Below are 27,934 nucleotides of genomic sequence, written 5' to 3'. Positions count from 1 at the left end.
AAACAGCTTATTCTGCTGTTGACACGTGTTTTATGCTTCTGGTAACTCCTGATTGGCAGCACCAGCGAGCATGGGCCCTGCTACAGTGGTCAGCAGGTCTCTGCCCCAAGAGTCTGCATGCCACATTCGACTGATCTGGAAAGGGACCACTGCGATAGTGTAACTTCAAGCTGGTGTTCCGCAAAACTGAGTTGCAGCATTATTTAGAGTGAGCCTTGGTACCATCTCCAAATTGAAGGCCAAGTTCCACATAACGGGGGATGTCAGAGACAGGCCGCGAAGTAGGCGTCCCAAGAAGAGGACACCCAAAGAAGCAGCATCGTGTATATTATAAATGATTCTGCTTTCACTGCATTTACTACTAACTGCTACAAATGATTCATTATCTACCATAAATGATTCAGATGATTCAGTATGATATAACAGGGAGAGAAACTGAAGTTTGGGTCCACATACACATTTTTAAATGGCATAACCACTTCATCTCGTCCGAACTTGATATTACAATTAGAATATCAGCTGATACCCATGTGCTACATGTTTAAAAAGAAGTAAATCTTGGATAAAAGTATTGGGACACCTACTCATTAGTTGTCATTATAGTTATTATTAGTTGTTATTATAAATCATCTTGTTTCTACATTTCATGATTCAATATCTATATATAAATGAGTTTATTAATTAAATGAATCATTGTCATCAAGTCATTGAGTAATTGAATAATTTAGCATCCACAAGATTCAGTATCAACTATAAATGATCCAGCATCTACTATAAATGATTCATTGTCTACTATAAACGATTCAGTACCTAAAATAAATGATTCAGTATCTACACAAAATTTAAAAGTACTGAGACACCTACTCATTAGGCCTTCAGAAGCTTTTACGGCAGCCCATTCTAAATCCATAGGCATTAATATGGAGTTGCCCCACTTTGCAGCTCTAACAGCAGGTCTGGAACTGTAAATGTGTTGGTTTGTGTGAAATCACAAAGGCACTGAAGCAAACTTTCCGTATGAGAAGTATATGGACTGGGTCCTGAAGGGTACATTTAGTGATAAAAGTGAGACAGTGAAAGTGAGAACAACTTATATAACTCATATATCGGACCACATATGAACTCTTAAGAGTTTAAAGGGGTCAAGGGAGCGTGTAGGAAAACCCCAGGCAAGCAGAGTTTGGGATTTAGGAGAACAGCTCTGATATTTTGCGCTAAAAACAGTTTGAAATAATGATAAAAAATACATTGTTTAAAAAGGAAACCTCTGTAGGCTGATACCTGAGTCCACTCTCTTCCACTTTTTTATTATTGTTTGATGGATTATTCAGGTCTGGCTGTTGATGCTGGAGTTTTCCTTTGGGTTCTGTGGGGAAATGGAGTTAGCATTGACCCACTTTCCTTTCCCACAGCCTCTCCTGATGCTCGCATGCTAAACAGATGCCCGCCCGAGTGACACGGCCACTGATCCGATACGATGTGAATTAATTAACGTGATTCAATTTGTCGTCTGGGACATCATACTTAGGGAATGTCGCTGATATTTGCGGAGGCGATGTGATTCGAGCGGAAGGAGAGTCGTTTGTTTGCATTTTGCTACTGTCTCACAGGCGGACGCAAAGACATTGCAGACAAAAGCTGATGAAAGTGGATTGAAAGGTGTGTGTGAGTGTTTGTGTGTGTGAGTGTGTGTGTGAGGGGGCGGGTGGTCGGGGAAAACCACAGCGATCCTGATGTAGTGTGTTCACTGATGTGGCAAACAAAAGAGAATGAATATTTTATGCGGCCACAACTTTCCAATCAATAAAGCCTGAGGTGTGGTAGCAGCAGACACAGTCCCCCAACACTACGATTCAGTATCTATTATAGATGACTCAGTATCTAAAAATGATTCAGTCTCTATAGTTACCGGGTTCTTTAGTCAGTATCTATTATATAATATTCAGTTTCTACACTAAATGATTCAGGTGCTATTACAAAGGAATCCGTTTCTATAAGAAATGATCCAGTATCTACATTAGAAGTTTGAGTAGCTATTATAAATGACTCTAAGTATCTATAACAAAGTATCTATAACAAATGATTCAGTGTCTACACAAAAGAGAATGAATATAGAGAATGAAGTGTTATGAAATGTTATTTTAGTAGCTCTTATAAATGATTCAGCATCTTCACATTTTTTCAGTAACTTTTACGTTTTAGTATAGATTACAAATGATTCAGTGTCTATTAAATAGTTTGGTAGCTACACAAAATGACTCAGAACCTACAATAAACAATTCGGTACCTAAAATAAATGACTCAACATCTACACAAAATGTCTGAGCAGTTATTATAAATCATCTTGTATCTACATTACATGATTCAATATCTGTATATAAATGAGTCTATTAATTAAATTAATCTAAGTCATTGAGAGTCTACGATAAATAATCCTACTAGTCACCTACTATAAACGCTTCAGCACCAACCATAAATGCTTCAGCAGCTACCATAAATGATTCAGTACCTACCATAAATGCTTAAGTACCTACTATAAATGATTCAGTACCTACCATAAATGCTTAAGTACCTACTATAAATGCTTCAGCACCTACTATAAATGCTTCAGCACCCACCATAAATGCTTCAGCACCAACCACAAATGCTTCAGCACCTACCATAAATGCTTCAGCACCAACCATAAATGCTTCAGCACCAACCATAAATGCTTCAGCAGCTACCATAAATGATTCAGTACCTACCATAAATGCTTCAGCACCTACTATAAATGCTTCAGCACCCACCATAAATGCTTCAGCACCAACCATAAATGCTTCAGCACCAACCACAAATGCTTCAGCACCTACCATAAATGCTTCAGCACCAACCATAAATGCTTCAGTACCTACCATAAATGCTTCAGCACCAACCATAAATGCTTCAGCAGCTACCATAAATGATTCAGTACCTACCATAAATGCTTAAGTACCTACAATAAATGCTTCAGCACCAACCAAAAATGCTTCAGCACCTACCATAAATGCTTTCAGCACCTACCACAAATGCTTCAGCACCAACCATAAATGCTTCAGCACCTACTATAAATGCTTCAGCACCCACCATAAATGCTTCAGTACCTACCATAAATGCTTCAGCACCCACCATAAATGCTTCAGCACCTACCATAAATGCTTCAGCACCCACCATAAATGCTTCAGTACCTACCATAAATGCTTCAGCACAACCATAAATGCTTCAGTACCTACCATAAATGCTTCAGCACCTACCATAAATGCTTCATGCTTTAGTACCTACCATAAATGCTTCACCACCTACCATAAATGTTTCAGTACCTACCATAAATGCTTCAGTACCTACCATAAATGCTTCAGTACCTACCATAAATGCTTCAGCACAACCATAAATGCTTCAGTACCTACCATAAATGCTTCAGTACCTACCATAAATGCTTTATGCTTTAGTACCTACCATAAATGCTTCAGCACCTACCATAAATGCTTCAGCACCTACCATAAATGCTTTATGCTTTAGTACCTACCATAAATGCTTCACCACCTACCATAAATGTTTCAGTACCTACCATAAATGCTTTAGTACCTACCATAAATGCTTCAGCACAACCATAAATGATTCAGTACCTACCATAAATGCTTCAGCACAACCATAAATGCTTCAGTACCTACCATAAATGCTTCAGCACAACCATAAATGCTTCAGTACCTACCATAAATGCTTCAGCACCTACCATAAACACTTCAGCACAACCATAAATGCTTTAGTACCTACCATAAATGCTTCAGTACCTACCATAAATGCTTCAGCACCTACCATAAACGCTTCAGCACAACCATAAATGCTTCAGTACCTACCATAAATGCTTCAGCACCTACCATAAACACTTCAGCACAACCATAAATGCTTCAGTACCTACCATAAATGCTTCAGTACCTACCATAAATGCTTCAGCACCTACCATAAATGCTTCAGTACTTACCATAAATGCTTCAGTACCTACTATAAATGCTTCCATATCTCCTCCAAATGCTTCAGTATTTATAATAAATAATTTAGTACATACTAGAAATGATTCAGTAAAGTGTGGACCACATTCAGGCCTTCAGGGAGTGAAGGGTTAAGAAGGGGAAGTGTTAAGTCCTGACCAGAATGGCGTAATTAAACAGAGGGAAATAGATGCAATCGCTTTAAAAGAGACGTGCGTTTATCAGATGGCACTGATGGCATTAAAAGGCTCGGCTTCGGCTGCGTTAGGTTATAAATTCTGCCTGCTAATCTAAGAAATCAAATCTAACAAACAGAGGAACAGATAATGGGACGGGTTTTATTAACTACATCTATCATCGCCATTGATCTGAATGCGAAGGCGAGAAGCGGCCAGGCTGTAGTGTTTGGGCCTGCGTGAGGGAGGGGATAACTGTTCATTGAGTGAAGAGTAAATAGACTGTGACAGCTTCCAATATCCATCAGCTGAGATCAATGAGTACCGCTGGCTGCCTGTATCATATTGATCAACTGCCAATCACCGTAACCTGGCAACAAGACCAAATGTGTGATATTTCACACGGCCTCTGACAAGGTTAAAGAAATGGTTTCACTAATAATCTAATTTGCATCGTTTCCTCTCAATCAAAACCTTCTCAACGTGCCAGAGACAAAACAATGGGCCAAAATAGAAGTAAAACTAGAACTGTCTTAGATTTGCTACATCCATTTCTGAAAAACTGTGCATCATACAGTGCCAGAAACCTATAACATAAGCAAGTCTACTTTTATACCTTAACGTTTACATCTACAGCATTTGGCCTGAGAACTCTTTTTTTTTGGTGTAATATGGTGCAGTTACCGGGCCGGGGAATTGAGCCCTAGTCTGTCATAGGGCCAGGGAGTTGAGCTCTAGTCGGTCATGGGGAGTACTGTGGGAATTGTAGGGGATATATGTTACATGTTGTATATTATGTTTTTTCTTAAATATGGTATTTTCTGCACATTTTAAAACACAATCACTTTTATTAATTTGCTTTTCCATTTAACATGTTGGGAAAAATAAATATAATTTTATTAGTGGTGTCGATCTATTGAAGAGTTTAATGGCGTTATTTACAACAATATTCTGTGATTAATTCTGATTAATCACACGTTTAAGTGCTAGCTAGCACATCCTCGAATTTATTTTTGTGTTTAAGAGAATTAGAGCTAGTTATAAAATTTAATCCATATTTCAGTACAAATAAAGCATATTCTACCCTCTGAGCTCAGCAGTAGCGACGCTGCGTTTATATTGCTAAATAAAGCCACTAATATTTCACCAGACTCTGTAAAGAAAGAGACATACGGGAGGAAGTTGGGGCCAAACTTGGTTAGATGATTCATTTGCATAAAAAAATGATTAACACATTCAATTAATGTTCGCAGATTAATACATTAAAAAAATATTTTAAAATGACAAAATATGTGCTTTGGTACATGCCATATTTTATGTTGTTTTTTTTCCTTATGTTAAAGCAGATTTTTTATTTTTTTGCTCCTGGGCTCCCCCTACAGTTGGGGAGTGTAATTCACTTTTACTCCACTACAGTAAATACAAATCACTCCCTCATGCACAGCTGTACACATGCATTCATTAACAAGCTCTCTACAGAACTGGCATCTGAAGTGAAAGATGCATGAGGTGGTGGTGCAACAAATGTTTTGCATACATCCCTAAATATAAAGGTGCTACTTTGAGTAAAGCCATAGACACAAACTATTTTTAGTTCTATGAAGAACCATTTATGTTGAGGAGATGCATTAAGAACCTTGTAGAAGTTAACCTTAAGAACCTAAGAAAGCCAATGTAACGGTTCTTGACAATTTAAAGATTTTTTACAATCACATTCGTTTACAAAAATGGTACTGGATGGAACCAAAAACACTGAAGTCTTCTATTACATCACTTAAAACAACTGGAAAGTGCACAGTAGCAAGTATCGGAGGTCAGTCTATTAAGAAAAGCTTATTTTTCTTAATTTCTTCATAAATTAATAATATTAATAATATTTATTTCCTTTTCCTCATCAGCAACTTGAGTTTTCCTCCTCTTCCTTCTTAAACTGACTGTTCTGACTTGTTTACAACACTTGTGATGTTATGTTTTTTGCCATTTTGCTCACTGTTGGCATCAAACTATTTTCTGTATGTCCTCCTGCTCCTGAAAAAAACGGATTCCGCTATGATCTTAACCAAACACAAAGCCAAAGAAGTATCACATTACAAAAGTGGCTCTTCAACCATACTGTTTAACCCCTTAGACCCTGTATTTAAGCCCACGCTTTGTCCCTCTCATAACCACACTTCTGTCATAATAAAAAACTGCAGTTTCAAAGGCCCCAAAATAGAACCCTGTGGGACCGTACACAAGATATGCTAAATCAAACAGTTCCCAAATCATTCCCAATAGTTTCTGCAGTAGAAAAGATAACTGAATATTAAACCTAGGGTGTAGGGGGTTAAAGAATACATGGTGGTGTGTTCTCCATAGAGGATTTGTCCACTTATTTACACAGAGAAAATCAACTATACAAAATCATTTGACCTGGGGATTAAAATCCTAGGCTAGCACAAAGCTAATCAAGAGCTCCGGGAGCATCTCATTACACAGGGATTTTTATTTGTACCATATTTGTGTTTAAAGTAAGTTCTGCTGGAGAGTAGCATGCCGGCAGCATGTTTCCACTTTAGAGTCGAGATGCAACCGGTAAATCTGTCAAGGCAGCGTGCCACCAATGGAAATTTACTGTAGGCTATTGTTATTAGTGGCACTAGAGAGAGAAAGAGAGAGAGAGAGAGAACGAGAGCAGCTTGGCAACAGCTGAAATGCTGGCTTGTCTCTGCTCCATCATAGAAAGCTTTGGGAAGAAAAGCTTGGGAGTGGGGGGGGGTGGGAAGCAGCTGAAGACCAGGACCATGAAAGAAGCAGGGAAATAAGAGCACATTCAAGAGGCCATAAAATAGGCTTTAAAACAACACAGGGCACTTAGACAACACACCGCCTCCCTTCTGCATTCATTCCCTTTCATCTGCGGCCGAACGCGTCTGAGGCTACCGTTTGCGGCTTGCAGCTGTTGGACTCATCGTAGGTTGTGGTGCCTTTTATACGGCTCTGCTGGAGCAGAAGATGTTTACTCCCTTTTGCAACCTCTTTAATTAGAGAACAGAGAAGCCGATAGCATTCACAACCTGCCGCTTCAACGGCGTTTCAAAGCAGGACATCACACAGGTGAGGAGGAAAGCTGAGGCCAAAAAAAAAAGGAAAAAGTGGTGGCATAATTAGTGTATTCTCTTTGAGTGGTTTGTTTGTGTGTGTGTGTGTTTGTGAACTTGCTCATTTCTGCATGTTGTTTCTGCGGGAGCTGCGATCGAAGCCGATCGTTAAGGAGTTCTGGGAAAAATCGCCACATGGAACATGATGTTTCCCTCTCTCACAAACTCTTTCGCTCGTTCTCCAGCTGGTGCTGCTCACCTGCTTTCTGCACTTGGAGTATCCTCTCATAGACACCCTCCGAGGTCTCCTGCAACGCCCTGGTGGTCTGGATCATCTGGGGGGGGGGGGGAGAACAGCAGGAGACAGTGAACCTCTGTGGTATAAACATCATAAGCAACAAGGCTGTTTTGTGTTTTATGAAGAAGTAATACTCCATATGTAGTCCATCAACCAAAATACGGACTAGTCTAAACAATGATGCTCTTGCCTCAAACCATGTCTGGCTGTCCACCGACTCTCAAACAGTTCTGTTAATGTGGTTCCTAACCCTGGATGAGCATCATATATTATCATACGGACTTAAAAATGTAGGCTCCAAGACATACGGCATGTGGCTGACGCTCTTATCCAGAGCGACTTACAAGGTTACTCGTATTACAGAGGTGGGCCAATGTGGCATTAGGAGTCCTGCCCAAGGATTCTTACTGGTGTAGTGCAGCATAGCCACCCAGACCGGGAATCGAACCCCAGTCTGCCATGTGGTGTGTTAGCTCACTGGCAGGTAGTGGTGTTATCCATAGCACCACACCAACACCAACCACAAATCTTCAGCACCACACACAGTATTAATTACAGACTTACTTAAGGGCCCAACAGTGGCAATGTGCCCAACCAGGGTATCAAACCCAGAATCTTGCCATCACCCGTCCAATGCTCTAACCACGGACTGGTAACACATTTTTGTTTGACCCGTTTACCAATACTGATACCCAATTCCTCAAGTATCTGCTGATAGTGAGTACCGAAACCACCTCTATCTAACCGAACTACTCAGTAAGGGCGGATTAATCTGATAATACAGGTGAGGTGTAAGGATGTAAGCGACCTTGACCAATTTATTTGGGACTAGACGACTGGGTCAGAACATCTCCAAAACATCTGGCAGAACTTCTGGGGTTTCTCTGGTATGCAGTGGTCAGTACCTACCAAAAGTGCTCTAAAGGAGAAGTTGGAGGGCTAATTAATGCTCTTGGAGGCCCCACCTAAAGGACTTCTAGGATCTGCTGCTAACGTCCTGGTTCCAGACACCACAGGACACCTATAAAGGTCTTGTGGAGCCCATGCCTCGAACGGTCAGATCTGTCGAGGGACGGCACAAGGGGGACAATCAAGTACACGATCCTGTGTATAAAGCCGCTGCGCTTCAGTCAAGTGGTATTTTCAGCTCACTCACCCCTCGCAATACTGGCGTTACCGCCCTCCCGATGCCAGCGTGTCACTCCCCTTAAAAACCTTCATGGTATCTTCATGTGCTCCTCTGTAATACTGTTTTTACATGCCAGTATCTACACCAATACAGTATTTAGCTAAGCAAAGTATGCAGTGCTTGGGACACCTTGTTCAGAATTTCTTGGAATTACTTAAGGCAAACACACACACACACACATTCCTGAATACACACACCTGCACATGCCACCTAGTCATACGTCTCAGGCACTCATGGTCTCCTATAGGAAAAAAGGAAGGAAGAAGGAAGAACCACTCCATTGCCATTGGTGCTGCACACATAGGAAGCTGTCCTCCGGATTTAACACCATCCATGCAGTGAACACACACTCATACATACACACACACACACACACACACACACACACACACTAATGGACAGTGAGCACATGTGCCGGAAGCGCTGGACAGCTCTAGCTGCAGCCCTGCCTTTCGTTGTGTTCTAAGTGGTGGATCTGTGTGTCCAGTTGGATCGGTTGGATTCCTGCGTCCATCTATGGTTTTGTGTGAAGCTGACCAATGGCACTCAGAAACAGACCATTTCTATCCTATTTTATTGACACATTCCACTGATTTTGTGAAGCTGAGATCCTGGTAAACCCATTTCAGGCACCAAAACTATTCGTCCACATGAGTAAAAGTATGCTTTTACAGGAAATATGAAGAATTTCTAAAAACCTGACCTTTAGGGTCAGAGTATCTCTTCACCCAGGGCTCTAACCACGGACTGATACCACATTTCTGTTTGACCCGTTTACCAATACTGATACCCAATTCCTCAAGTATCTGCTGATACTGAGTACCGAAACCACCTCCATCTAACCAAACTGCTCAGTAGGCTGATTAATCTGATATTAAAGGTGAGGTGTAAGGATGTGAGCGACCTTGACCAATTTATTTGGGACTAGACGACTGGGTCAGAACATCTCCAAAACATCTGGCAGAACTTCTGGGGTTTCTCTGGTATGCAGTGGTCAGTACCTACCAAAAGTGCTCCAAAGAAGGAGTTGGAGGGAGTTTTGGTAGGTACGGTGAACCGGTGACAAGCTGATGGCCACATAGGGTCAGAGTATCTCTTCACCCAGAGCTCTAGGTCACATGGGGTCTGGAAGCTGAGACTGTTCTGAGCATTTTGATGATATGAGACATGTGGGTTTTATCTTATATGCAAGTGCCTTTGATGTTTTAATAAAGTGCCTTTAAAGATTTGCCAAAATCAGGAAATTCCCTAAGACTTAAGAGGGTTAAGTGAAGTCACAAAAAAGTCAAAACTCATTCTTCTAAAGAAATTTACAACAATTTGTCAATTTAATAACAGTCATGCAGATGTTACCTTTACATGTTTTTTTACAGAGCAAACCAGCTTCTCTAAATTCAGCTCCACAGAGATTCATGAAATTGCACGTTCACTCCAAACATTCAGAGAACTGATCTGACACTCGTATCCAGCATTATATGAATTATGTTATACAGGTAGGAGAATGTAGACTGAGGAGCCTAGCCCACAGACTATTACTGGTGTAGGGTGGTGTGCTTGCCTGTTTGGTGGGATCAAACTCAGCAGCAGCAGAATTTATTCCCATATTGCCTATAGTAGCATCTCAGAGATGATATGCTACCAAATGACCCAAAACAATTTGCATATTTGGATATCCATCAATATGAATACCTGGCCTTAGTCTCATTGGGTAGGTAGGATGGCCCTCCCTGTCCTTCCCTGACTCAGAGCAATGCCAGCCAATGTTAGCGGCATTGTAACAGAACTGGGGGTTAGTGTTCTCCTCCAAGCGTGTTGAGCTGGAAACGTGAAAAGAACCGTTACCCTGGAAATGACTAAAACTGGGAAGGAAATTGAACCATCACTGCTCCACCTAAACTCTGTGTTTTTCTGTCTACCTCGGTCATGCTGTTGGGCTGGCTCTCAGTGCTAATAACAGCCTCATCCAATGCGTTATAAAGACAAGTGGTCCTAGCGCAGAGTGGTGGTCCAGAGCTGCTCAGCACAGCATGGTGTTTTTTCCAACGAGAGCCATCGCAACTAGAGAAAGAGCGCGAGAGAGGAAAAAGTGGGGCGAGTTACACAACGGATATGTTCCTTTTGTTTAAAGGGTGCCCACGCCCTGCTAATGACCCGGGCCCCGCTGCACATTCAATACTGGAAAGCCATTCAGTCTGACACTGAAGCTCTATAACTAACTCAGACACGGCGCATCTCAGCTCGGGGGGCCGCCGGCCTGGTGTCCTCAGCTGCCCTTCAACTGCCATATGCAGGGCTAGTTCTAAAGGCCACTCACTTCCTGATGACACAGTGTGACCCGAAAAGAGAAATGCCAATAAGGCTGAATTTGGAAGGATTTGCAAAAGACTGAACGGGGTTCTTTGAAACGGCAGCAAAACAGCAAGACAAGGAAACGACTAAACAACAGCATGCCGAACATGATCTCAAAAATGACAGGCAATACTTAAAACACGAGCCACGAGACATGAACGAGGCAAGGCAAGACTCAACAGCCCCCAAGTGTTCCACTGGAGGAGCGGAGAACAGCAGATAACGTGCAAATGCTGCTGCTCTTGACTGCCAGCCAAATCTGCATAAACATGATTTGCAGCTCATAATGAATCGAATGAAGGTCTTGGAGCATAGCTGTTCTCTGTCAGGGAGAGTTTACAAGCTAGCTTGCCTCTCCTATCAGCAATACTGCCAAGCCTAGCTACCGGCTGCGTTCAAACGCCATTGTCTGTCTTGTTGTTTTCAGCTCTCAATCATTACAAAACACTAAGGCCTGTGGTCTAAGGCCTATGGCGAAGGCCTCTTGATAAAAGGTTGGGCTTCTCCCACAGCCAGGCTTGTTTGCTGCTGTGCCATACGTTTTTTTAACCTTCGTGCAACGCTCTCAATGGCGTCTCCAGGAAGGCTCAGGGGCTTGTATAGTTTCCTATACCTATTAGCCTTTGGGTGCAATGAAATGACCTGCCTCCTTAGTCCTCGCCACGATTGCAACACACCTTAAACACATCCCTGGGGCAAGGGTCATTACGTAGCTCCGACTTTCTATGGCTATACAGAGAGTTATGCTATCTGTAAGCATGCAGTGCACTCTCTTCCTACATGATGGAGGTCATTGCCTGCTCACAGACTCAAGCTCTACCTTTGACAGGTAGCAGAAAAAACATTATTAAAAAAAGAAGCATGCATTGATGTCCTTCAATAAGGTGTACTTCAATAAGTGCTGAACATCAAAAATTATATATACAAAAAAAGAAGCATGCATTGATGTCCTTCAATAAAATTCCATGGTGTGGTGAACGTCAAACATCAAAAAAAATATTTTAAACATATTATAATTAAATTATTATAATTATAAAAAAAAACATAAAAAATTATGTAAAAAAAAGCATGCATTGATTTCCATGGTGTGCTGAACATCAAACATAAAAAAAATCTAAAAGCAATATGACAATTAAATTATTATAAAAATAAAAAAACATCAAAAATTATTTTTTTTTAAATGAAGAAGCATGCATTGATGTCCTTCAATAAATTTCCATGGTGTGCCGAACATCAAACATCAAAAAATATATATATATTACAATTAAATTATTATAATTATAAAAAAACATCAAAGTTATATAAAAAAAGAAGCATGCACTGATGTCCTTATAAATTTCCATGGTGTGGTGAACATCAAATATCAAAACATTATTTGAAAATTATTACAATTAAATTATTATAATTATAAAAAAACATCAAAAATTATATAAAAAAGAAGCATGCATTGATGTCCTTCAATAAATGTTCATGGTGTGGTGAACATCAAACATCAAAAATTATTTAAAAAAAAATATTACAATTAAATTATAATAATGATAAAAAAACATCAACAATTATATACATAAAAAAAGAAGCATGCATTGATGTCCTTCAATAAATTTCCATGGTGTGCTGAACATCATCAGATATTCTGGGGGAGTTTCTTTATATGATGCAATAAATGTAAATAATGTGGTCATGCTTTCCTCTGCTGTTCTGCATATGAGGAACAGGCTGACGCTTTCACCAGGGGACGGAGCTGCTTCGTAATTTACCACTGTGGCTACAATGCATGCCCATGTCAACTTCTATTTTCCATGTAAGCGTTTAATGCTGAAGAAGAGGATGTGCAGCCTATGGGCTGGGGTGGGCAATAGTGGTAGCACTGGCTGCGAGAAAGCACAGAAATGTGGACTGAGAAGTGCTCTCTGCCTCTCAGGGGCCCTTAGGGGTAGTTCAGGCTGGCCTGTCTTTTGTAAACGAACCAATGCTTGAACATCTGCCCATTCGTCTGTCCATCATATTTTTTTACTGAGGAACTCCATTAGATCAGATGCAGGTGAACCAGATAAATCCAGTAAAAAGGAGAAACAAGAGCTTCTCATTCTGAAGAAAGAAAGTAGTGAGATCTTGTTGGTGAGCTAGTCTGAAGAACAGAGCTCGGTTCCTCCAGGTTTCTCCTGGACGCCCCCCAGTCTAGCCAGCACAGCGTGGAGGATGTGTTCAACTCCATCATCAGCAGCAGCAGCAGCAGCAGCAGCTCACCTGATTTACCATCATTAAGCCCTGATTTACCACCAAACCAGGTGTTGATCTGAGGAGAACTCTAAATAATACTAGACTCCATGAGGAGAACTTTGGAGGTGTTCTAATACTAAGCTGCGTTCAGAATTGCTCCCTATTACAGAAATAGTGCACTATGTAGTGTGTCAGCTATTCTGTAGTGTTGTGGTTGAAATCGCAATGGTACACTTCGCAGAGACAAGACAACCATATCCTTTATTTTACCCCTTTTGTGCAATGAACATACACATACACACACTACTGAGCAAACACACACCGTCACCCTCAGCACACATGCCTGGAGCGGTGGGCAGCCATTGCCCTGTCATCAATAGCCCAGACCTCTAACCACCACTGTAGACACCACTGTACCAATGTACAGTTCACTATCCCCAAAATACACTGCAGTACAATGCAATGTACAGGCGGTGTATGCTAGCATTACCAAGGTGTAGTATAGTATAATGCAATGTGGTGATGTCTTACTACCACAGACGGAATAGTTAGGTGTGTCAGATGTATGCCCTAGTCGGGTGATTATGTAGGCAGTGCTATTTAGTGAATAGTGAAGGAGTTAACGAGTGAACCTTTCCCGAATGCAGCGTTAGTGTTTTACTGAATACGTAAACACTTCCAGTCCAGATAAGGAGATTTTTCATTCTAATTTTTAACATTAGCCTTGTGACTGGACAGTTGATTACTTTAAGCTCCTTTGCTTGGAGCTCAGCATATGACCACGCTACATTAGACTCTCCAGTCGTTTTTATTACATAGCCTGCAACTGCGGATTAGCAAAAACTCTTCATTAGTGCTACTTTGGCTATGTAGGGTGGGAGACATGGTAAACCCACTCCACACCACCACACATTTATAAAAACACAGTATTTGTCTGACTGTGTTGGAAAAATGTGCAAGTTTCAGGTTTATTTGTCATTTGCACAACATGTCAGGACATTTATGCATTGAAATTCTTGTGGTTAAACATGTTAAAAATAAAGTTATGTAAAAATTATATTAAATAAATACAAAAAACACAAAATATACACAAAATACAGAATATACAAAGACAGGAGGGATCTGAAGAAATCTGTAGAAAAGGGATTTTCACACAGTCATTTCTCTACAGTCTTCTAAGTCTTTATTATAACCAGGGCTAATTATGCTCTCTTTTAATGAAACATGCAGTTGGTCAGTGTTTTTAAATCGTTCATAGAATAGAACAGTGTTTATCTTGTTATAGTTGAATAATGAGAGTTCAGTACATGAAAGTGACGAACCGTGAACCACAAACACTGTTCCTAATTAAAAGGCAAAACCCACGTAAGTGAAACACAGCTGTGAAACGGGCCAATTCCAAACCCCCAGAACTGTTACATAACAGTCTGACAGTCTCTTATACTGACACCACCAGAATTTCCATACGTCCAGCCACCTACAACAAGCCCTGCAAACCATGGTCAAAGCCGATTTAGTAGAGTACTAGATGTTGGAAAATGGGTGGTTGTGCAGATAGGCCTCATGACTGGGGCTTTGCCCGGAGCCTGATCCGAAGAAGAGGGAGTCGAAAGCAGGGCTGGAGGAAGCAGAGTCAGGGAAGTCAGCAAGTATCTGTGCAAGGCTATAAGCTATCCTAGCTTTACCATTTCTTCAGCTAACTAACGGCACACCACAGGACAGGGTCGCAACACTACCTGGTCGCTAAGACTTGGAAATGATAACAAACTATAATAACGATGTGTTTGTTACAGTGCTAAAAACAAAGTTATGCTAGGCTAAGTGACTCACAAAATGATTCACAAGGCCACCATATAAAGAAACTCAGTGTAGCACCGAGACATTTCATTCAGAGACAAATAACAGGGTGGTAAATATTTTCACCCCAACCAAAGTCACACACTTAATATAAATCACACCACCACTCTACAACACCTTTCTGTACCCAGGATATACACCGATCAGCCATATCATTAAAACCGCCTGCCTAATATTGACTAGGTCCCCCTTGTGCCACCGCAACAGCCCTGTAGGTTGTGGGATGGGTCCTTCATGGACTGCATCAGTGAGCCTTAGGTGGCCAGGACCCTGTCATCAGTTCATCGGTTGGAGCACTTTTGGTAGGTACTGACCACTGCATACCAGAGAAACCCTCAAGACCTGCCTGATGTCTTGGAGATATTCTGACCCAGTCGTCTAGCCGTCACAATTTAGTTCCTGTCAAAGTGGCTCAGATTCTTACGCAATTTTCCCACAAGCCTTAAAGAACTGACCGTTCACTTGCTGCCTAATATGTAGATACCATCCATTGACAGGTGCCACTGTCGATAAAGATAAACAATGTTTTTTAATATCACTGCCATGACTATATTAAGTTCTACTACACCATGATTATTATATTATGATTATGATCAGAGCAGTTTAACAGTATAGATGGTTTGGTAACTTCTATCAATAATTTATAAATAGTTCTGATCAGAGGAGGACGGGTCGGGTCCCTCTTGTGAGTCTTGGTTTCTCCCAATGTTTCTTCCTCCAGCTCTGAGGGAGCTTTTCCTTGCCACTGTTGTCGTTGGCTGCTCACTGGGGGTCTTAGATTTTTCATTGGGGGTCTTTTTATGTTATTATTATTATTTTTTCTGTCTTTTACTAATTACTAATTATGTAAAGCTGCTTTGTGACAACAGTTGTAAAAATGCTCAACAAATAAACATGACTTGATGTTTCACCTTACCAGTGGTCAGTAGTGCTGACCGGTGTACTCACAAACATACACCTGTAAAAATGAATCATTATAATGATACATATCTTACTATTAAGCACCTCCTATTAATTAATGGTGCACCTCAATACCAGTATCAGTATCAGTTTGTGCTTTAAATGTTAAGAAATAATGAATTAATAATTATGGAGGGAATAAAACCTCAGGGTTTCAGTTAACACTCACTATAAGCACCGGCAAATTCAACAGCTCATTGATAGCTTGGGGGGACGGGAAGGGGAGGGTCCTTTGTGGTGCCATTTTCTTTAAATATGACTCATTAGCTGCCACCTTCTCGAACAATTACACTAGACAATAAAGAAATGATGCATTAGCTAAAACTGGAGCAGACGTCTAATTCTCTTCTGTTGGAGGATTCTTCTAAATATGTTTCAATTAGTGCCGAGGGCACAGGTCCTCATGTTCTGCAGGTTACACTAATTGACTTGTACATTCCCTTAGTGACTAAGAGCACAGCAAGGTCACATATTAAAAGGCACGCCCCCACCCCCACCCCCACTACTGAGCGAGAGAGAGCGAGAGAGGAGGGAGGAAAAACAGAGATAGATGAAAAAGAGATCGAGAGCAGCTGCTTTTGCCTCATGCTGAGCGCCAGCCTCCTGCTTCTGATGGGCCGTGCCCAACATGTCTGACGGATCAATCACGCTACTGTGCCAAGTTTCTGGCAAAGCGAGGGCAGACAACAGCCTCTCAACTATCCAGCAATTACCCAGCCATGCGGCAATGACTGCTCTTTATTTGGCACCTGTACAAAGAAAGAGAAAGCTCAGAGTACGGACTGGCTGTGGGCCACACGATAACTCCACAGCTCAGAGCCTCCAATCCTGAGAATGAAGGCAGGGCAGTGAACGGCCGGACTGATACAACTGCATCCGATGCTGATACCGATTATAAAGGTATTAATAGCAAATGAAGAGAATTCATCATTTGCTCCAGATTAGGGGTGTAAGAAAATATCGATATGTGAAAATATCACAATATTATGTTCAGCAGTACTGCATCGATTCTCGAAAACACTTGATTATTAATCATGAAGTCTTGATTATTAATGAATAGTTTAAATGTATTAAAGATTGGTGTTAGACAGTGGTTCATCTAGTGTTGTGTTTAAACCCTGACCACTAGATGGCAGTGATGTACTCCGTCTCAGATCCCACTGTTCTGATTGGATGGAAAGTCAACATTTACTCAGATGTTATGCAAATGATGGCATGTTTTTATACCATGAGAGTTTGAGAAGATTTTTATAATAAAAACAAAAATCTCAATGTTAGAATTTACTGAATCGTAACCTCACTATAGGAGTTGCTATTGTATAATGTATAATAATAATAATGTTGCTCTTAATCTACAGTTGTATATTAACTAATGATTATTAAAGTTAAGGATTAAGTAATTAAAGTTAATTCATTAAGAATTATTTTAGTATTACACTGTGACTCAAAAACTGCTCGGGCCGCTGCTATGGCATTCCATGTGGTTGCTACGATGTTGTCAAGTGGTTGCTAGGTGGTTTCCCAGGGGCTTACTATGGTATCACAAAGTGTTTGCTAGGTGGTTGCCAATGGTGTTCACATGTGGTTGCTAAGGTGCCGCTAACTGGTTGCTATGGTATCCAAAGTGTTTGCTAAGGTATTACACAGTGTTTGCTAGGTGGTTGCAATGGTATCACAAAGTGCTTGCTAAGTGGTTGCCATGGTGTTCACATGTGGTGGCTAATGTGTTGCTAACTGGTTGCTATGGTATCCCAGGCGCTTACTATGGTATCCAAGGCGTTTGCTAAGGTATTACACAGTGTTTGCTAGGTGGTTGCAATGGTATCACAAAGTGCTTGCTAAGTGGTTGCCATGGTGTTCACATGTGGTGGCTAATGTGTTGCTAACTGGTTGCTATTGTATCCCAGGTGCTAACTATGGTATCCAAGGCATTTGCTAAGGTATTACACAGTGCTTTCTAGGTGGTTGTGATGGTATCACAAAGTGTTTGCTAGGTGGTTGCCATGGTGTTCATATGTGGTTCCTAGGGTGTTGCTAACTGGTTGCTATGGTATCCCAGGTGCTTACTATGGTATCCAAGGTGTTTGCTAAGGTGTTACACAGTGTTTGCTAGGTGGCTGCGATGGTATCACAAAGTGTTTGCTAAGTGGTTGCCATGGTGTTTGTGATATGTGGTTCCTAGGGTGTTGCTAACTGGTTGCTATGGTGTACCAAGTGGTTGCTATGCTGTTGTTAATTGGTTGCAATGGTGTAGCTAGATGCTGGCTATTCTAGGTGCTTGCTAGAGAGATGCTACAGTGTTGCAAGGTGACTGCTATGGTTTTTCAGGTGGCTGTTATGCAGATGCTAAGCAATCCCAGATGGTTGCTCAGGTAACTCAGGTGGTACCCTATGGGGTGGGCTGGGTGTTACTAGTATATATGGATGCTTATGACATTTTAAGGGTGCACAGACTTTTGCACCCCATTCATTCCTATGGGGGAAAAAATCTGCAAACATCTGTTGCTTCGTGGAAACCATACAGCCGATCAAAAAGCCTGGAGTCGGAACGGTGTGGATATCTCAAAAACAGTGGAGTTACGTGGCGAAAATACGGCAGATATCCGATAGCATTAAACTCCCATACTCCCCTTCTTCAGGCCTTCAGGACTACACTTTTCCTTTCAGCCAAACAGCTCTGATTTCAGAGATGAGAGGTCTTGTTATGAAGAACAGCTCAACACTGGCTCGAGCCCAGTTCACGTGGGAGCCCATTCTCCAGATCTGCAGCGTGTGATGTGGTTCCCACAGTCAGAAGGAAGTGATGGGCGGGACAGTGCAAGTGGCCCTTAGTCACATTCCACAGCTGCAGCGGCAGTCTCCAGGCTGACATGCCTACTGTGATTAGACTCCTAATGACTGGAGAAATTACAGCTTTGGTGGCAGGCCCAGCAGTGTGTGTGTGGGGGGTGGGGGGTATTTATAGCGCGGGCCACTTGGAGGAGGAGGAGCTGGCGACATCAGCATGGCTCTGCGGTTGGTAAACAGAAAAAAAAAAGGCCTGGCCTCAAGGGAACATCACGTGTATCTCGCATCGCTGTCTGCGGAGGCAAGGAGTGTTTAGTGCTGCAGTGTGCTGAATGTGCTGCTGCCCGCGGCTGACACTTTAATAACGGTAAGCCTGTGGTCGCCAGGCGATCGCATCCCTAACACCTGTATCAGTACGTACCGGAATCAGCCGGTGCTTTTCTCCCGTTCTAAGCTCGAGTTGCTAATGTATGGGATTCAATTCCATTAGTTGACATACACTATTTGGACAAACATATTGGGAGACCAATCCAACGGACGGGATTAGCTTTATTCTGGGAGGTGGAGTAGTGTAATTTTACCACAGGACGTCCGTAAAACGTATGATCGTTTATAAGATAAGAAATCTTGTTGTAAATGACTGAGAGGGGAGTGGCAACTCGATTTACACGCTGCCATCACCTTCAAAAAACTGATAGTAATAATGAAATTGAATTGAAAATTAGCAGCTACATGTTCATAACACGTATGTAGGCTACAAGCTACGCTACACAACACACGACTTGTCTGATAGCTGTGAGAAACATCATGCCTCTGAGGAGTCCTTCGGCTTGTCTTCTGGATGTGACTGTGGTTTGACACAGACTTGAACGATTCGAAGGTATCTGTGCCACACACAATGGATCTAAACGCCTTACTGAGAGCTTCCATTCTGGAGAAAAATCTGGATATGACAGAATATTTACCCACATGTCGATTCACACTGAATTAATATAACCTGAGGTTTTTGTTCTGGCTCGTTTTACAGGAGGTGAGAGGCGCATTCACATTCGGTCGGGACTACAATCACTGAGAAACTCTAATGCACTACTGACAATGACCCCACCTCCCCATGTAAAACTAATCCCGTCCGAATAGGGCTTTACATTGACAGATGGTGGCAAAATAAACAATAAAACTTATATAAAAAATAACTAAAAAACATATTATATGTAAAAATTGTCTTTTGAACATAAAATGATCTATAGCACCTTCTACAGGGGCTAAATTCCAATCCCCAGGCAGTGTAGAGAAACTCCTTGCCTTACGACGTTACTTTGTTCCAAACCCCTATAAACCAAAAAAAGGCAGTCATCCTATTCAACCCTATAAACAACCCCATAACATCACTATTACAATAGGTCTATGACAGTTCAATGTTTTACTGTCTTTTTAATAGATACATTTAATAGTATACATTTGAATTGATGCCAAGGTCAAGAAAACCTAACAATTACACGTACAGTATCTGATGGGTGAAGCTGATATGCTCGATTGGGCCAGAGGTGGAGGTTGGAGAACAAGGATGATCTTCATTGCATAAATTAATGTTCGTTGAATTTAAAATTTCCCTATTTTTACAAAATGACCAGTTGGGGGAATACCTGAACATCTGCAACCATTTCATAATAACCTTCTGCTTCAGCTTTTCTGGTTCCTTTCAGCACCACTGAGAACAACTCAGATACAGGCAGGTTTCTCCAGAACGAGGCACTCTGAAGGAATTCGTTTACACCCATGTAGCCATTCTTTCTGCAATGACAGGCTAATGCAACATTACTGAGGGGTTCGACTGGCTTGTTGTCAATGGTTGTCAATGGACAGCACCATTTGACTGGACAGGCTGATTGGAAGTGCTTCTCCATCTACCTTATCTGGCTAATCCAGGAGCGGCTCTGGAAGCACTAAGCCTTATTGCATATGCAAGAAAAATGCAAAACAATATTTATCCTCTGGCTCCTCACCAGGGTTTTAACTTCACAATCTGTGATCATGCATTATTCAAATGACTGAAGACCACATACACTTATTATTCCCACCTGTGGATTCTGATTTATCCCTAGTTTACATCCAACACCAAATCCCTCTGAAAAGCTACATCCTGAATATGCCTGGAGTCGTCCCCACCCTTCCCAGGCAAGCTTGTTTTTCCACTGTGTTTTGTTGTTGTTTGTCTTTTCGGTTTTTATGAAATACGGACTATTCAAACTAAGAGTAACTGTTCGTTTTTACAAGCTTGAATCATGAACGCGTCCGTAAAGCCCGTGTTACGACTAATGCCTTAATATCCGCTAATGCAGACCCCGGCACCGGGCATGCTGTGAGCGACCTGTGTCTCTGAAGAAGCGGCGATCATAAATGCAATACGTAATTGACATTCAAAGTTATGCTAATGGTATTCACAGTCCATGGCTCTTCGAAGTCTGCTTTCAGCTCTACACTAAGTGCCACCCTATCTCTGTAATGTCTTTTTTTTTTTTTTTTGGAAATGAAATTGCACATCGTAAAGTCTTCAAACTTCTCATGGGGGTTCTGGCTTATCTGTATACTCACGCTTGTGGTATCTGGCACCAAGCTATTACAGCAGATCCTTTCAGTCCTGCAGGTTGCGAGGTGGGGCCTCCACGGATTGGATTTAGGGTTCCAGCGCATCCCAAAGATGCTCATATTAAGTTCTGGGGAACACTACCTCCCCGGGCCGTCCACTTAATGTAAAGGACATCTGACCAGGTAACTTGTGTGTCCAAATCCACTGTAGCTGTTTTTGATGGTGGACAGGAGTTAGAATGGGTACTCCGACCGGTCTGTAGCTACACAGCCCATTGCAAAGCAGGGGGAGCTGCACAGTGTGTTGTGAGACTCCTTAGATAACCATCACCACATATTTCTGTGCCTTCTACCACAGTTCCACAGTGCTTGACACCCTGTTTCTGGTTTGTGGTTTTAGGTACTCACCACGGCTGACCAGGAATGCCACACAAGCTGTGGTGTTTCAGCGGTGCTCTGACCCAGTTGTCTGGACGTTGCATTTAATTGATATGTTAATTTAAAGGAATGCTTAATTCTTGGTATTTGGAAATGAATCAATGTTACATTGAATGTGCAGATAGGACTTGATTAATGTTTTAATGGTTGCAGGTGTGGTATATAGGCCGGTTAAGGTATCGTAAATGAGCACCATCCATTTAGAAGCCGATTCTGCTCAGGCTGATAATAAAAATAACACACTACAGGCAGGATTATGCTAATGAAATCTTTAGAAATGGTTTCCAATTTAGTAGCATTGATCGTTAACATGGTGGATGACCATCTTGTAGATACAGGCAAAGCAAAGTTCTACTCGAACTAGGATTTTTTTTTTTAACAAAGGCCATCAATAGCTGAGCGGCCCAGATATTGCATCACATATATATTCATTCAATCAATTGCGTAACCACTGATCCCATTATTACACTATGCAGCACATTCCCACTTTCCTATGTTCCCATTATCAGACTACACTTGTCTAAATATAACTATATTTAAGCGCATTATTGAAACTGTTGACCGAAAGCCTTCACGCTGGACTTAACCCTAAACGCCTCTTATACATCATAACACGTACATTTGATCATTTCTTGATGAATTCAACTCATCTTTGCTGTGATAAATTGAGTGTAGCTATTACTGGTGCTGACAGAGATGCCTTATGTAGAGCTAATTCAACCTACACTAAATAGACAAAAGTATTGGGACACCTGCTAATTCATTGTTTCTTCTGAAATCAATGGGATTAAAAAGAGTGTATCCTGCTTTTGTTGGAGTAACTGTCTCTACTATCCAGGGAAGAATGATTTCTACTAGATTTTGGAGGGGGATTGTATTCAGAGCGAGAAAGGTGTTAGTGAGGTTAGGATGTTGGATGATGATCACCACCCCACCTCATTCTCAACTCCCCAACTCATCCCAAAAGTATTTGATGGAGCACCATCCATCATTCCAGAGAACACAGTTATTCCACTGCTCCACAGCTCAAATACCCCTCTAGCCCATGCCTAGCATTAGGTATAGTGCCAATAGGTTCATGTTCACCTGCTCCAGAGAGTCTATTCTATTCTATTGGCAGTACTTCTTTACAGGGACTAGACAAGCTGTGTGTGCAGTGTGTCAGCAGTGGCTGCAACTTAAAGAAGCTGAATGCATTCATTAGAAGGGGTGTCCACAAACATTTGGACATTAGGTGCATCATTCCAGCCTCAATAACTGTGCCCACAAGCCTATTCTCTTTGCAACCGTCACCAGGCTACCTAAACCCCTTGGAGGCAGTGTAGCTGCTTCTCCTGCACCCATCAAATCTGATTAACTACTGCCCCACCTCTAACCTTTCACAAATCTCAAGCAAAGTGTTGCAAGTCGACTCCAAAACTCCTTAGAAACCAACAATCTCTTCAAACCTTCCCCATCCAGATTCCTCCCCTTCCACAGCACTGAAGCCGCTTTAATTAAGGTCACTAATGATCACCTCGTGTCTGCGAATGCTGGCGCTCTTAGCATCCTTTTACTGCTAGACGCAAGTGTACCCTTTGACATGGTGAGTCATTCCATTCTCTCGCCAAGGCTGCGTAGGCTGGGCATCGACATCTCCATCCTGGCCATACTTCCTCTACCTCTGTTGTTACTGAAGAGGTTCCACAAGGGTCAGTCCTTGGACCTTTCTTGTTCATTGTGCACATGCTTCCTCTTGCTTCCTCTTGGTCATACATACATAGTTTCAATCTGGATTCTCATTGTCATGCAGATGACGTACAGATTTATTTTAGAACTAAATCCATTAACAACCCAATTTGAACTCACTTGAAGTGAACTTGCTTAGCTGAAATCAAGAAATGTATGAATATCTGAATGTGAAATATTGGCAAAACAGATCTCCTTGTCTTTCTCTCTACACTGACGATGTAGATGCATCTCCTTCCCCTTTGATCCGAGAGTCCTCAAGTCTTTCACTCAGTGCCCACTTCAACTCACTTCAAGATTTTTCCAACTGTGCAAGACCTGTGCAAAACTTACATCTATATTGAAGGCATTTGGCAGACCCTCTTCTCCAGAGCGACGTACAAGTGCTTCATTGTTCTTCTGTTCAGAAGATACCCTCAGCTAATTTCTATAGACTAGGGTCCAAAGATCCCTCTAAGCTTAGATACTACTAAACATGAAAGTCAACATGAAGACCATAATACTCAACACTACACTTAGTCTGCGTTTGAAGACAGCGAGCGACTCTGCTGTTCGGACACCCAGGGGAAGCTCGTTCCACCACTTCGGTGCAGGACAGAAAAAAGTCTGGATGCTCGTCTTCCGTAAATCTTAAAGGATGGCGGGTTGAGCCGAGCCGTACTTGAAACTGGAAGGGCTCTTGGTGCAGATCAGCTTTTGACCTTTGCCATCAAGTACGGAGGGGGCTGGTTTTGTGGGCTTTGTTGTTTTGAGTCAGGGGTTTGAATCTGATGACCTGGGCAGCAGCTACAGGAAGCCAGTGAAGAGCTTCAGTGAAGAACGCAGCAGAGAGGAGATGAACACGGCTGAACTTAAAAACATTGAAGACGGCCTGTGCCCCTGCATTCTGATTAAGTTGCACAGGTCTGATGGTGCGCAAAGGGAGACCAGCCAGAAGGGAGTTGCAGTAGTCAAGTCTTAAAGTGATAAGAGAGTGATCATCTGAGCACCTGGGTGACTCTCTAGATAGGAAGGGTCGAATTCTCCGGATGTTGAAAGGAGAAATCTGTGCTGCTGAAACTTTTATTCATGCTGTCATCTCCAGTCACTTGGACTATGCTAACTCTCCGTAAACATCCGGCATTACCATTAAGGTAAATGTCCAGAACTCTGTTGCTCGTCTCCTCATGCACTCCCAGTCTCCAACATCTACAGTGGCTTCCCTTACTTTCCTACAAAGCTCTTAAACTAGCTTCTTTCTCTTCTTCCCTTTCAAACATCCCTCCTTTCTTTAGCTGGGCTACTTCATACTCCTCCATCTAACCTTCATGGCTCTGATGCTTGAACATTCTCTAGATTTGCTACTCAACTGTCTTCCCCCACGGGTCTAAGAGGCTGACTCCCTCTCTACATTCAAATCTACCCTTATAGCAGCTCTCTTCTCTCACGTACAATCTTCCTCAAACCTAAACTACTCCTACATTAATCAGGTCTTGCCCATGTCCCCTACAGTTCTGTCCATTTTCTGTATTACTGTGCTTTCTTGTTAATCGTTGACGGTTCCTGTGTACCGTTACAACTGTAAGCATCTCTGGGCTCCTGAAAAGCGTTATATAAGAAATGCGTATTATTGAAATTCTTAGATGACTAATTCTTAGATGATTAATTTAATAAAGATGTAATATCACAGAAGCTTACTTTTTCCCTTAGCATTTTTCTCCTTTTTGGATCATTAGGAATAATAAAAGTAGCAATTTGGGCATAACCTGGCAGCCGCTCTTTATATTGTGTCAAACATTTAATAATAAATGGTCTGATAGAAATGCTACAATCCTTTTACATTGGCTTCCACTGAAAATGTTATTGCCACTGTAATTTTGGAGATATGAGTTTTTGGCCTTAAAACTAAACAGTTTACACAGAAAAAAAGGAAGCAGCTGACTAAGATATGATAACTTATCTAAGATGATGTAACATGTCACATTAAGACAGTTGTCTCTGTAGGTGTACTTACCTTTGACTACAACAACAACAACCGTGTCTGTGTTACCTTGCGGCTCTCTCCTTTCAATTAGGCTGTTATAGTCAGATCTGCCATATACTGATGATGTTCACTGACGACGTGTACTACATGAATCCAAACATGAATCCTGATTCTATCATCTATCTACCTTCTATCTTCTATCCACCTTCTCTGAGTTAATGACTGCCCATTAGTCTTGCTTGACACCCATAGAAGACTGACCGCTGGGCTCTACTGCTACCCGCATCAGCTGCCCACCCTGTTTACATGGTTATTATTATTATTACCAGCTCTACTATGATTATAATAGTAGAGAGGAATAAAAGCCATATGTGGTGGTGCGGTACGTTTTATCAATAATTTATAAATAGTTATGACCAGAAGAGAAAGAGTAGCCCTTGTAAGTCTTGGTTCCTCCCAATCTCTCTTTCTCCAGCATTGAGGGAGTTTTGGGGGGTCTTGCTTTATGTTTTGTTGATTTCTTGTCCTATTACTGGTTTCCAGTAAAGCTGCTTTGTGACAATGCCAAAAAAAAACGTGAACTTAATAAACCTGAACTGCTGTAATACTGTTCATGTCATTTTATTCGAGGGTAAATGACTTTTCTTTACATTTTTCAATGCAACTGACAACAAATGACTGCTCACCGTTTCATACGCAGTGGCCACCTTCTTGAGGACGTCAGGCAGCAGCCCCTGGGCCTCCATGATTGGGTAGTCGTCCTTGAGGTTGAACAGCACAACTGGGTTGTTGTCTGCACCAATGAGACGAGAGGACAGGGCCAGGATGCACTGCTTCAGGTTGGCAACCGCAGACAAACCGCAGAGCTCTTTAAACATCACTATAGAGTTCTGTGGAAACACACAGTCACGTCACACCATTGGGGGGGGTGCACAGTCAGGACCGCTTGCACATTTACACATTAAACTGAGGTTAACATCAGAACTAACGCATTTGGATTGACAGGTGGAAAATACAAGCCTGCATTCGAGTTTATTGACAAGCTTCAAACAAACAGCTAAAGTAGTGACCTAGTTGTCAAAGGCCGTGCCGAAGCCTGCAAGTAAACTTCCGCGTAGTAAAGTCTTCGATCTGTACATGAACAGAGCTGCTGCAGGAAGTGGTTTAGTGAATGTGTTACATGCAGGAGTTCTCAGAGCAAAGCTGTGAGTAAATTTGGCTGTGAAAGCTATGAAGATGTGTAAAAGCCCTCGGTGCCTCTTTTAACACGTACACCTTTCCTTGTACGTAGCCTAGCCAGATTTAGTCCAAATAAAGAGTTCAGGTCAGGATGACGAAGATTCCCTACAGTATCAAAACTGGATGCAGGAAGAAAAGAGTGTAAACAAGCTTGTTAAAATAAACAGCAATGAACAAATGTGTCAAGAAGCACCATAACAGTTGAGTTGAGCTGTAGTTATATATGATATGGAAATCAATTAATTACTGAATATTTTGATGACATAGGAGTTGTCAAGGTTTGCTAGGGCTTGGGGTTAGGGTTGTGATGTTAACCGTAGCACTGCAGCACCGTAACAACGCGGTTATGTGATGACTATCACTGCGTTGAGCTCATTCCCATCATCACAGCATTTCTAATTTATAAAATTGACGGTTCTGGCTGTAAGATCTCATTTCCGGAGCCTCTTGAACGAACAGCGTAAGAAACAGAGACTCTAATCAGTTGCGTTGTCAAAGGATAGAGTATATTTTAGCCATTATATTGCCTTATATTTAGCTCTAATCAACAAACAGACTACTTCGGAAGATTCATTTACATTACATTTACATTTATGGCATTTAGCTGACGCTCTTATCCAGAGCGACTTACAAGGTTACTCGTATTACAGAGGTGGGCCAGCGTAGTGTTAGGAGTCTTGCCCAAGGACTCTTATTGGTGTAGCGCAGCACAGTCACCCAGCCCGGGAATCGAACCCCAGTCTCCCACATGGTGTGGTAGCTCAGTAGCAGGTAGTGGTGTTCTCTGTTGCGCCACACCAACCACCCTATTCATGGTGCCATTCATGGTTTACTGTGGACATTTTCTAAAAGGAATTCCTGCCACCGTTAATAAAAGCAACAAGAAAAGACTTGGGCAAATAGTCTCGCATAAGAACCCCCTTCCCTGTGGCTTATTACCTTTTTTTTCCTTGTTAAGGTTACAAGTGGCGTTTGCCTTGACCCTAAAACTGCATTTAGCCGTTACCAATGCACTGAAAACAGAACAGAAAATGTGCCGGTCCGAGCCACGGGTTCGACT

At 41.8% G+C, this 27,934-nt stretch overlaps 1 protein-coding gene across 1 annotated transcript in view; it reads right to left on the bottom strand.

The window, feature by feature from the left end:
- plcl2 (phospholipase C like 2) overlaps positions 1 to 27,934 on the bottom strand; it is a 103,619-nt gene that overhangs the window by 19,478 nt on the left and 56,207 nt on the right. The window contains exons 3-4 of the mRNA XM_072692440.1: positions 26,322 to 26,525; positions 7,520 to 7,595 (exon numbers count right to left, since the gene is read on the bottom strand). Of these exons, the coding sequence (XP_072548541.1) occupies positions 7,520 to 7,595; positions 26,322 to 26,525 (280 nt within the window). The remainder of the gene's footprint in view (positions 1 to 7,519; positions 7,596 to 26,321; positions 26,526 to 27,934) is intronic.

Source organism: Salminus brasiliensis, chromosome 1 (genome assembly GCF_030463535.1).
Source record: "Salminus brasiliensis chromosome 1, fSalBra1.hap2, whole genome shotgun sequence".
Classification (NCBI taxonomy): domain Eukaryota; kingdom Metazoa; phylum Chordata; class Actinopteri; order Characiformes; family Bryconidae; genus Salminus; species Salminus brasiliensis.
This window is presented reverse-complemented; position numbering and strand designations above follow the sequence as displayed.